We start from the raw sequence: 12,889 nt of genomic DNA on the forward strand, positions 1-12,889 counted from the left end.
ACATTTGTTTTCAAAACACTCTTACCTCAGACCCAGATGGAGAGATTGGTACCCTCACAGCAGGTGAAGAGGGTCGTGACCTCTCAAGGTCAAAAGGCAGCTCACGACGTGGTTTCTTCTTCTTCTCGGCATCTAAATCTCGAGTTTCACCAGAGCCGTGGCCATGACTCTCAGCACGGGTCAAAACTCCTGTCAGAAAATCTACTATCTCATCCTGAAAACAAAGGAGTAAAAAAAGATTGTGACTAAAGACCCACAAGACAGAGCATGCATCAGGGCTAACGTTTAAAGAGCAGGTCATATGGGTTTTCGAACAATATAACAGCGCCTAATTACTGGACTAAGCTATCTTTCACATCTGACTCGCTAATACTCTCAAAAACACACAAGAACTACATATAAATACAGTTGGTTATGTCTGAAGTTAAAAAGTAAACAGTTGAGAGAAAAACAGATGTGCACCTGTATATTAAGATGCATGCAGCTCTTAAAGTGACAGTACTCACTCACACGCAGTCCCAAATCTCTATTCAATTTTTTCTAGTGCTGAACGCAAAAGAAGATATTTTGAAGAATGTGGGTAACAGTAGCAGGTTCCCACTTTGATAGTGGAAAAAAAATCTATTAAATACTATGGAAGTAACTGGGGACCATCAACTCTTTGGTTACCCACATTCTTCAAAATAAGGTTTATGTTCAACATGTTTTTTTTTTTTAACACTGAGTAAAAGATGACAGAATTGTCATTTTTGGGTGATACAGTTGCTTTAATAGGAGTCAATGTATACTTTATATATTTAGTGTATATGGTGTTTGATTTTTACATTTGTTAATTCAGTTTCGAGAATGCTACTGCTAAATACGCCAACTGCTACTTGTATATTATATACATTTGTAACATGTAGCCTATCTTTGTTCTTCTTTTTTAATAACAAATATATAATAATGACAAAGATTTTTATCTTTGCCCACTTTGGCCTAAATATCTGCCGTTCTTTTTATTTTATAATGTGTTACCTTGTAAGGTTTTGGTTTTAAAATAGGGAAATTATTTTGGCTGTACTGCTCAGACAACTTGTAAAATAGTAAAACCAACATGACAAAGAATCGTGATGAAATCGTGAATTGTGATATTTCTGAAAATAAATTGTGATAATCCTTTTGCCGTATCGCCAACCCCTATGCCTAACTGATTTTAATACTGTGCTTTTAAACGTGGGAAGAGAAATGAGAAGTACTGACTTGAATGCAGCGATCCACCATGGTCTGCGTCAGGCCTTCTGTCTTCATCTTAGTCGAGCAGATCCTGCAAACAAAGCCAAATGCTTTCAACCAGTCTACACAAAGCGCTGCCCCAGAAACACATGTGATCGTCTGAAGACACAAACACAAACCTCAGGTTGTCGTCTGACCCTCCAACAACTACCATGCTGTTATCAGCCTGAATCTTCTCCCTGAACTCCTCCATGTTCTCAGGACTGCACTGAAGAGCGTTCTGACCAACCACAAACAGCACTGGAGTCTTCATGTCCAACAGCGGATCATCAACATCCTGCCAAACACAGTAGCAACACTACATTTCAGCTGCAATGTTAAAAGAATCTGCTAATGTTCCCATGCTGTGAACTGTTTCCTCTTACCCCTCGTGGCCCACTGACAGTTTGGAGAGGGAAACCCAGACACACTACTGCCGTCACATACTCCATAAGGGAGACCTGGACGCAAACACAGATGTCTATGAATTCATCGCTTTACTGCTGATCTTGAATGGCAAATCAGTAATGTTGAGAGACTTACATGACAAGATATCAATGACCCCACGTTCCAGCCCACCAGGATGATCGGCTTGTGGGGAAAGTGACTGTGAACCTAGAGCCAACAACAACAACAACAAAAATCCTTAAATATACTTCATTATCTTTTTTTTTTTGTCATCACCAAAGATTACTTTTATGGCAAGAACAGGACAATTTAATATACAATGACAAATAATAAACCAATTTGCGGAGCATTTTAAGAACATATAGAAACTGCAGTAGTCAATATGAATTGATAATTTGTACATTTTTCTTCATTTGAAATTCTCACCTTCCTAAAAACAAATGAAAAATAAAAAAAAAACTATTTTTTTTTTGTCTAGTGATATTATATGCAACACATTTTAGTAAAATAAACTTAATCCAATTATAAATAATATATTAAACTCAACAGATTGCCTGCTTGACTTGCATCTAATGTTCTGCTTTGTAAAATATTTTTCATACTTCACAAACTGTTGTATGATTACAAATAATTTTCTGAGGTATTCCACACCAATGCCACAAACAGGTGCACAATTTGTACAAAATTCGAACAAACGATAAAGAAATATAAGTATACACTTTTAATTTCTTAGCATTACTACATAATCACAAATTGCTCACAAATTAGGGACATTTATCTGGCATGCAAAAATAAAAGCAAACCTTGTAAACTATTCTATTATATATTTTTTTATAGAACAACAGTAAAATTACAATGCTAATATTGATTTAATTTCTTTGCTTTCAAACATCTGTCTTTTGTTGACAACAAATTCAGAAAGATTGTTGGGAAATGCAGAATTTTCAAAAAACTATAGAAGCGACTCAAAGTCAAAGCACTTGTAGAGCTCATGTGGAGCAGCATTTACTGTGAACTAGGGTTGTCACGATACCATAAAAATGACTCACGATACTATACCAGCTGAAGTATCACGATACCAAGCAGTATTCTGTTAATTTATAATTCAATCAAAATTTCATAAACAAAAAGATGTAAATGAAAACAGACAAGATTTTTCTCTAATGTAAACAAAACATCTTAGCACTGCACAGAAGCTGCATATAGCGGTATTTAGATGTGGTATTTATAAATAGACTGTATTGATAATTGCATAAATATTGTTTTGAGATTAATGTTTTAAGCACAAAACTCTGAAAAAAAGAAATATGTTGGAAAAGAAAGTAATATGATGGGAAACAAAACCGCCAGCAGGTGGCAGCAGTGTTCATGATTGAACCACTGAGTCATTCAAACGATTCTTTCAAAACAGCTGAATCCTTCAGGAGTGAATCAAATGACTCGTTTTTATGAATGGCTTAGTAAATCAGTGATTCGCCCAAACCAACGCGGATTCAGATTCGAACACAAAAACGAAAAACAAACAGGAAAAAATAAAATTAAATCACATCCCTACTTCACATATTTTTCTGTAAAGCAAAGGTGTCATTGGTTAGCTAGTGTTGTGTTGTTTTGTACCTCAATAACTTTTCCTCTGACTGTGCCGATCATGTGCTCTAAACACTGAGTGATCCCGATGTTGGCTCCACTGCCCACATGAACGTTAATAGGAATGACCTGAATCACCAAAACAAAATCAGTTTTATCTAAACCAGAAACTGAAAGGACTCTATACACACAAGAATGATAAAAATAATGCAACTTTTTTATTTCCAAATGATGTTAATCTCAATGGAACCAAGTCTACATCAAAAATTATGATGGTGAACAAAAAAATCAAAGTGTTTATGATGGCTTCTTTTGGCTTTGCATACCTTCCCTAGACAGGACAGCTGAGATTGCCAGAATCTCATTCGTCGGGAAGCAGAGAAGGCAGGGTTTGTTGGTCCTGATGGAGCTATTAGGATCAGAGGAGATCCAGGAAGTTTACTCTGGGAAAAATAAACATGAATACACAAATTAGATTCAGACAGCAATCAACATGTGCATCAGGAGTATAGCAGACATTGCCTGTTAATAGACTTAATAGACTCATATTACAGAAGTACTAGCCCAAACAAATATCTCCCATTCTCAGTAACACTGTAAAGCCTATACAAAAAGGTTCAAGTTATATTTACATTTACTTTATATAAATCAGTAAAGATTTCACAGTAGGGATGCACCGAATATTCGGCCACCGAAAATTTTCGGCCGAAAATGGCCCAAAAGTGAAAGTGAAAGACTTTTATCACCGAAACAACAAGGCTGAAACAGTATGTTGATGCAAACAGAAACTGCAGCCTGCATGTGCTTGTCTGAGGCAACACGTCTGCGGTGTGGACGTATTTCAGTATATCTGAGAGAAAGACCCACGGATAGAGATTTGCAAAACATGTAATGCCGAAATTTCAAGAGGGGGTGTGTCTGCAGTCGTGCAGCCAGTGATGAGAGCAGAGATCGAGACAGATGTAGCTTTCAGTGAGAGAAAAACAATGGATTTACATTGGTGTTACGTCGCAATATTTTAAAGATATGTCCTTTCTATATACTGTATTTTTAATCCATGGAGGTGAAACAATGGAGATCACACAAGCAACGTGAAAACAGCGCAATATGTGAAAGTGAAAGTGAAAACTGACAGTGCTTTCAGCATCTGACGTGCATTCTCTCAGAGACAATGAGAGACGATTATACTTCATATGCTGATATTAATTTAGTCCCCTTTTCTTGTGCACCGAACATGGTGGGAAAATAATAAAAAGAAACGTATTTTGTGTAAGGTTTGTTTTTGAAAGTCTTAAATAAAGCTCTTTATTGATGACTGCAGTGTTATTAGGGGTTAAGAAAATCTTAATTATGATTTCAGGTGGTCTTAAATGTGGGGACTGAAAGACAAGAATTGCGATGAAACTTCAAAAGGCTATCCCTTGAATAAATATGAGCGCTGCACGTTTCAAAGCGCTGCTTTGTGTACCATTCTGACAGCGCCTCCTGCTGGAAGAGAAACACATGAGTTGTAAATGTGAACTGATGGATCCACAAGATAATGTGTTATAAAAATTTAAACAATTTAAACAAAGGCAGTAAAATATATGTATATGTTATTTAAGTAATATAATACTTGATTGATAATAATTGTTTAAATTAATATAACTGATTTATTCTTTGAATCTTTAATATTGATTTATGCAATTGTAATGGCTTGATTTTAGTAAGATTAGTACACAGTCATAGCCATAAATGCAATGGTACTAATAATTGGCATAATTCTTTCGGTGTTTCAGTTTTCGGCCTTGGTTTCCTCTTTTTCGGTTTCGGCCAAGAATTTTCATTTCGGTGCATCCCTATTTCACAGCAAAAAGACAAGCATATCACAACCCAATGGAGGACATTTCTGCAATTATACTTGAAGGGCCTTGCTAAAAAGACAAACTATCAATCAGATGACAGATGCTATGTAGCAGATTGCGTAAAACAGGTTAATCCTTCAGATTTGGGATGCACCGAATGTTTGGCGACCAAAATTATAAGCGAAAAGGCCGAATAAATTATACCGAACAATGACGCGACACACACTAATGCAGCAAACATGTCGGCAATGTGGAAGCATTTAAAACTGTCAGAGAAAGACGCAAAAATCATTACAAGTACCGACGAGAGACTATTTAGTACCATATCGCATGTCTTGAAGAGAAAGAAGAGAAGAGAAAAGGGTTGTTGTTGCTGGTTACAGCTAAAACAGCATAATGAGAAACATTCATAAATCTGCTGCTGTCAGCAAAAAGTAGTACTAACACTTGTGGGTTTCCACCAAAATATAAGTCAACATTGATAAATGTTAGTATTATGATTTTACTGTTGTTCTGTAAAATAAAATAAAAAAGAAAAATAATGATAATAATCATTACAACAGCTCTATTAATACATTTATTATAACATTCTCCTTTGCTCAGCCAGCCTGCATTTATCTGTACATTAAAAAGCACATGCTGATTTAAGAAGGGGGTCTTAAAAATGGCCAAAAGAATATTGTTTTACTAACTTATTTATTTTAAGTTAAATTGTGCTTTGTTGGAAGGCTATAATGTCTACTAGAATGTTAAAAATGTTCAGTGTTAAATATTGTTTAATTGTTGTTTTTTGAAAAGCAAGACAAAACTGTAAAAAGCTACATTGGCTAAATACATCGGGGAAAAAACACAAAAGTGTTTAATTTTGTTCGGTTTTGACCAAGAATTTTCTTTTTGGTACATCCCTACTTCAGATGGCTTAAAAGCTAGTGTATCAAATAAAATACAGTAGGTTCTATAAATATAAGAGCAAATAAGCCAACTAAACAAAACACTTACTGGTTTGTTGTGCGATAGCACACCCACAGCAGGGTCCCATGGCCGCTTAAGGAGCAGAGAAAGAGCCTCGGCTCCTGCCGCTCCCGTTTTTACAGAGGATGACAGCAACATCCTGTCGATCAGGGACGGTACCTGAAAGGATAAATGTGGAGATGTCTTAAGAGAAGAATAAAAGCGAAGAATAACCTCCTGCTATGGACTACACAAACAGCAGTAATATGATAATGAGGCATCCCACCTTGCTTTTGAGTGTCTGCAGTACATCAAGGTAGGCAGCCAGCATAGCTAGACTCAAAGACTCCACAAGTGTGCTATGAAGCCACTGTGTCAGCTTTATGTCCCAGTTGATGCTGGCCAGAGCGTGGCGGACCTTACGAGCACATTTATCCACTGCTATCCTGCGTACGACAGGTTCATTACAGCACTGTGAAGAGCAGAGACAGAGAGTGAGTGCTAGAGAGCACTATTGCATTAGAACAACCATCTATCCTTCATGATGTTTCTCATTTGTTCTGACAGCAGGGACAAATGATGATAAAAGCAAATAATCTAATCTAAGAAAATAATCATGCGTAGCTGAACAAACAGGATTATGAACTTTTAGAAAGGAACAATGAATATCATTTCTTTTGTTGTTGACATCTAACTGATACTGATATTAGTAGCCTCGGGTGGGACTGGGCGATAAACAGTCATATCAAGATTGCGCTAGAATGTATGTTGATAACGATGACAAGCTCTTTTTTGCTTGATAAAAATTCAATTAATCTGACAGTCTATCACACACAGCGGCAATAAAGCTGACAGCAGCCAGTCAGTACATGCTGTGTTCTGTGTGTTTCTGTGTGAATGAGTGGCATAGTTTCCTCTACTACACAAACTCAAAAACATGTGACGCTCACTACTGTGTCTCAACATATAAGGATGTGAACTAAATTTCCAGAGCTTCTCTGAAAGTCACTTTTATTTGAGAAAAACTACTGTCAAAAACTCAATGAAGCTAACGGTAAAACTGTAAGATCATGACAGTCAAAATAAATGTTTGGTTTAACTTGAGGAAATTATGACAGAAATATATAACTACTGTATTCTAAAAATAATTCTCAAAATAATAATTATAATTATCTTTTTTTTTATGAATATCATTCAAACACTATATTTTTCCAAATCCAACATTTATTGTTATATTTTTACTTGATTAAAATAAAAAAAATACTTTGAAAGTATTATTAATTAATTTCATTAGACACCACTTTTGATGATAGATTTGTATTAAATAATAAAACAGAATCCAGATTTTAAGAAAATTTAAAAATGGGTTTCAAAACTGGGCCCTAAATTAAATTTAAGAGTTTAATAATGAACAATAATAATGAACAAACAAGCTGTTTACATTCATACTCAAGGTCTAACAAACACATGGAAAGCATTTACTTGCTCATTAATGAACACAATAACTAATATCATTGATATTGTATTATATGGAAATTGTATACTTTAAAACATTTTTGAACAATAAGTTTTTAATGTTTTTTTTTTTTTTAAAGAAGTCTCTTCTGCTCACCAAGCCTGTCTTTTTAGCCCCAAAACAGAAATTTTTTGAAATATTTAAAATAACTGTTTTCTATTTGAATATATTTTATAATGTAATTTATTCATGTGATTTAAAACTGAATTTTTAGCATCATTACTCCAGTCACATGATCCTTCAAAAATCATTCTAATATTTGGATTCCGCTCACAAAAAAACACTTATTATTATTATGTTGAAAACAGCTTAGTAGAACTTTTTCAGGTTTCTTTGATAAACAGAAGGTTCAGAAGAACATAATTTATCTAATAATAATAATATTAATAGAAAATGTTTCTTGAACAGCAAATCAGCATATTTGAATGATTTCAGAAGGATCATGTGACTGGAGTAATGATGCTAAAAAATCTGCTTTGAAATCACAGGAATAAATTACATTATAAAATATATTCAAATAGAAAAGATTTATTTTAAATAGTATATTTCTCAATATTATTGTTTTTGGTGTACTTTAGATCAAATACATGCTGGCTCGCTGAGCAGAAGAAACTTCTTTAAAAAGCATTACAAACCTTACTGTTCAAAAACTTTTGACTGGTATAGTATATATTTAAATGAAACACATTAAATAATTCTATGACAACATAATTATTTCTCTTATTCTCTGTTGTCTGTATATCCGTAAATAACTAAACCTGAAGTGCTAAGGAGGATTAGAAAGTTAATTTCATCTACAAAAAAGGTAGGAAGATCTGATGTGGGATTTCTTTATTTTATCAACTCGAGTTCTCTTTTGTTTTCGTTTTGTTTTTTTAATTTCCACACCAGGTTTGGGTTAGAAGTGATCTGGAACAAATCTTAGGAGCTGAGAAAATTTAAATTATGCAGCCTAAAAGCACCATCACTATAGCCAATAAAAAAAAATATTTCAAACAGCTTTAATAAACAGCAGCTCTTGCATAGGGTTGCAATGGTAAAACAATGCATCGCAATTCGTGGATTGATTCTAAGGCATCATGATTCTCTTTGGAATTGACTCTGAGCTTATTTTTTTTTTAACAGCAGCCACTCTAATCTAGTTTTCACACATACTCAAATGCTCACAAAGAAGAGTACAAAAGAACTTCATGTAATTAATGCAATCGCACCTCGGCTCAGAATGCTAATATGAAACAAGATTAATGTAACACCCTTGCAATTTGCTTCAACCTTTTCAAACTTTATAAATGATTATTTGAGGTTCAAGTGTTTGTAAGAAATTGGAAGCAAGTACAGCTGCTTCTAAAGCATGCAGTGCCACCTGCTGTTAAAAAAAAAAAAAAAAAAATGATTTCAGAGAATCGATGCAGATTCATTTCTCGATTTGCAATCCATCAACTTAGCATTGTAACCCTACTCTTGCATCTTACTGAAGTTAAACCCAGTTTTGAAAACTCACACCCTCATTGGCCAGTCTGCTGAGTCTTTCTGCCTGCAGTGCTTTCAATACTTTATTGAAGAGCTTGTTCTGAGCCAATGACCAGCCAGCCCTGAAACAGATTGAAGAAAAGTTGATCAGCAACAGAACATCTCAGATATTTGACAAAACTATATTTTTCTTCTCATACATCTGCAATCTTAGTTATCCCTTGGCAGTTTTTCTTACTTGTTGATGTGTTCTTCCCAATCATCAGGAGGAGGTGGTCCATCAGCGATGGTTCGGGCAAACAGAACGTGGCGTTCACACTCGTTCATCACACTCCGGGCCTTCTGATTGTCATAGAGAGGCATTGGAGTGGGTGTGACCGTCTCTACGTCAATGGAAATGTCCGAATCACTGTAATGAATAAAAATACAGCCCAATTCTATATTATGACTTCATATACTTTTACAGATAAATCATTTCAGCACAAACTCCGTTGTTCAGGGCTCTACATTGTGACCATTTCAGTTGCATTTGAGACTGAAAACTACTGCATGCGACTATGAGAAAATATTTAGGAGCACCAGTGCAACTGACCTGATCAGCATATTTGTGTTTGCGTTCAGGGGAGCGTTGAACTTTCATTTAATAATTTCATATTTCTATATTCAAAAAGTTAATATTTAAATATCATGCCACCTCTGAGTAGGGTTTGAAAAAGGTGGAACATTTCCAGTAAATTTCAGAAACGTTCCAGAAATTTTGGTATCTTCCAAGGATGTCTGGAAAGTTTCCGGAAATTTTGAACCCCTTTGCAACCCTACCTCTGATCCTCATTAAACATCTGAAAATACACCTACAAGCCATTTACAAAATCATTTAAAGGCTAAAATTTTAGGAATTTAATTAGATTAGATATGCCTTTTATTTGTAAAAATAAATAAATAAATAAATAAACCACTGAAATTTTAAATTTCAGAGAAAACAGAGAATTTGGAGGAAAATAATATGGAAACTGTAGAGAAATTATACTAAAAGAATATAACAGAATGCATAAGGCACAAAAAAAGTAACTTGGTAAAATTTTAATAAATTGTTAAATCGTATGTTTCATGATTTTAATTAGACAGGCTTGATTACTAAATTTTAATTTGCCATTAAAACAGGTTCCAAACAAATTTAAACACAAAACAGGGCTCTACGCTTACTTTTCTTTTTAAACAATAATCAAAAAATCTGATTAAAAAATTAGCCTTCCTATTAGGTGAAATTTTACTCCTTAAAGTGATTTACAGGGGAATTTTGTTTTTACCTTTCTAATGGCATTTTTCTAACTTTATCAAAAGTATTTTTTTTTAAGCTTTTTAAATGTTTTAATTAAAACAACAGAACAAGAACAAGTAGGATAATAAGTTACCAATCAAATTAAATCAGTACTACAGAGGTGGCACAGAAGAACACAAAAGTGGATTGAAGCTCCCCTTAGTGCAAACACAAATATGCTGATCGGGTCAATTGCATTGGTGCTCCTAAATATTTTTCAAAATTTAAGTTTTGATATATTTACTAGGGATGCTCCGATCGATCGGCTGGAGATAAACAGATTTTATGACTCGATCGGTACTCACTAAATTGGCCGATCTCACAAACCGATCGCAATTTGATTACGTCAACGGGTGAGGGCATACATGATGCTTGCAGACATGAATTAACTGGCACAGGAATTGCTGGCATGGAACTACTATGTCAAAGAAATCTGGCTTGCAGGAGCATTGTCCCGAACATTTAATACCACTAACCTGATTCGTCACCTAAGAACGATGCGTCTCTCAAAACTGATCATCAGCAGCATCGTCTCTACTAAAAGTGAAACAAGTTCATTTTCTTCAGGAACAGCGCCGTTGTTGCCTCGCTTGTGAGAAATGTCACGTAGCTTTTAGGTTGTTAATCGTCAGAGCAGCACTAACAACATCAGCGCGTAAATTAATCCATTAATAAGAGCGCAGATAAAAATGCGCACTGCAAATGGAGTTATGTGAACCTGGCTTTATCTGTGAGCGCTTCGAGTGTGCATGAGTGCTCTAGGGTGAGTGTGCGAGTGCTGAATAGTTAAACACTGGAGATAATTAAAAAAGAAATGCAATTTATAAACTTTAGCGACACTGCCTCTATTGTGCAAGTAACCAATTCCTGTGTCAACTGTGCAGCTCGCTTCTAGTCAGACGCGATGTGGTGACTGGATGTCATTTGCGCACTTTGAAAGAGAAAGAGAGCGCGGCGTGCTGTCATTCACTCACGCTGTTTGTGAAATAACGTCTCAAAGTTTTCAAATTACTTTATTTAACAAAGAAATATGATTATACCTCACCTTCAGCATTGTAATTGTTTTACCCGCGCCGGACAGAGACAACGTGTGTGCTATCTGTAGGTGTGTGCGTCTAGAGAGTGGGAGAAATATAATATGTGCTTTCCCTAATATAATGTAGTTTTGTGGCTAAAACATGGGAATAATTTGACGTTTTTATCCTATTGTTTACCGTATTTAGCTTGGCCAGTGTCGTTGTGGGTTTCGGCTATTTTGCCGTTTTAGGCTGTAAAGAATTTTAAAATAACTGAAATTATGTGTGGCAAAGTGATATTGACATGTAATGCACTCAGAAGCTTCCTAGAACTACGTTCGCCGTGCGCGTAACCCTAAAAATAATTGCGCACCTTAGGTATAAACTAGGGGTGTAACAATATGCCTAGGTCACGATACGGTACATATCCCGATATTCTGAACAAAAATTAAAACATGAAACTGAAAATCAAACAACAGATTTATTTAAAAAAATTAACTAATTTCAATAGCTTTCTTAGTTTTACATACAAGGTCACATTTTAAGGTTTAATAAAAACTTTCTGTATTAAATTTAACAACTGATAAGGTCTGTCTGTCACTGAATTTTTTTTTTATTTAACATGATAGTGATAAAATTGTCAAGATGTCAATTTCTTTAAACCTGCTAGCGATGCAAGATTCTATGTGTGTGTGAAACAGAGTCCTAACCCGACGGGTGAACCGCTATAACTGACGTAACGGTGGAATAATATTTATCTGTCAGGTGCAGTGCGGGTGACAGGCACGGGTATTTGCTCTTTGGACTCAATCCGATACACGCTGACGCTGCTCTCAAACGGTCCCGTGCTTGTGTTCGCGCTCTGTCTGAAGACCGTTTAAAAGCCATTTCACATGGGACGCGTCAAGCGGTGGAATCTCTGCGCGGCTGACGCTTTCTCTCATAGTGAAAGTGTTTTGCGGTCGAGCTGGTGTTCGCGACGCGGTCTCAGGGTAAACGTATTGCAAACAACAAGGTCTCATTTTACTTTACAAAAACAAAATAAATGAAACGTAGTGAAATTACTATATGTTATTTGCTATTTGTCATTTTATGTGACAATGACTAGCGTGGTTTTCATGTCAGACACGGTTTACTATGACATTTTACACATAATTGTATTTTTACTGCGCAGGCTATACTACACGCATTATCTGGATTTTTTTTTTCTTTATTAATAGCCTTTCTCCGTATTTTATGGATCATACAGCTCCGAAATGTTGCCAATACTGCTGACTTAAATGAGGAGGGAGGGTCCGCAATCTCTGGGTTGGTTGCCATGTTTCCTCACGTTCTTCTTCAACTAGCTCAACTTTTGCAGGCAGGCGTCACGGAAAGGTAGTCACGGGGTGTGTCACGATTCTCCCTTATCACACCGAGACACAGGATCGTGGATCTGAGTGTCGCGATTTCATTTTCATATCGTGTATTGTTACAGCCCTAGTATAAACCCAATTTTTAAGGCATATTAAAATGTTGATTGTAC

General features: G+C 35.5%; 1 protein-coding gene across 3 annotated transcripts in view; it reads right to left on the reverse strand.

The window, feature by feature from the left end:
- Window positions 1–12,889, reverse strand: part of kansl3 (KAT8 regulatory NSL complex subunit 3) — a 48,656-nt gene that overhangs the window by 31,914 nt on the left and 3,853 nt on the right. For all 3 annotated transcript variants that reach the window (XM_073818768.1, XM_073818769.1, XM_073818767.1), the window contains exons 3-13: window positions 9,269–9,439; window positions 9,062–9,152; window positions 6,331–6,516; window positions 6,093–6,224; window positions 3,576–3,692; window positions 3,280–3,378; window positions 1,798–1,869; window positions 1,641–1,715; window positions 1,395–1,552; window positions 1,243–1,306; window positions 26–214 (exon numbers count right to left, since the gene is read on the reverse strand). In XM_073818768.1, the coding sequence (XP_073674869.1) occupies window positions 26–214; window positions 1,243–1,306; window positions 1,395–1,552; window positions 1,641–1,715; window positions 1,798–1,869; window positions 3,280–3,378; window positions 3,576–3,692; window positions 6,093–6,224; window positions 6,331–6,516; window positions 9,062–9,152; window positions 9,269–9,439 (1,354 nt within the window). The remainder of the gene's footprint in view (window positions 1–25; window positions 215–1,242; window positions 1,307–1,394; window positions 1,553–1,640; window positions 1,716–1,797; window positions 1,870–3,279; window positions 3,379–3,575; window positions 3,693–6,092; window positions 6,225–6,330; window positions 6,517–9,061; window positions 9,153–9,268; window positions 9,440–12,889) is intronic.

The sequence above is a fragment of the Garra rufa genome, chromosome 15, assembly GCF_049309525.1.
Source record: "Garra rufa chromosome 15, GarRuf1.0, whole genome shotgun sequence".
In the NCBI taxonomy this organism is placed as follows: domain Eukaryota; kingdom Metazoa; phylum Chordata; class Actinopteri; order Cypriniformes; family Cyprinidae; genus Garra; species Garra rufa.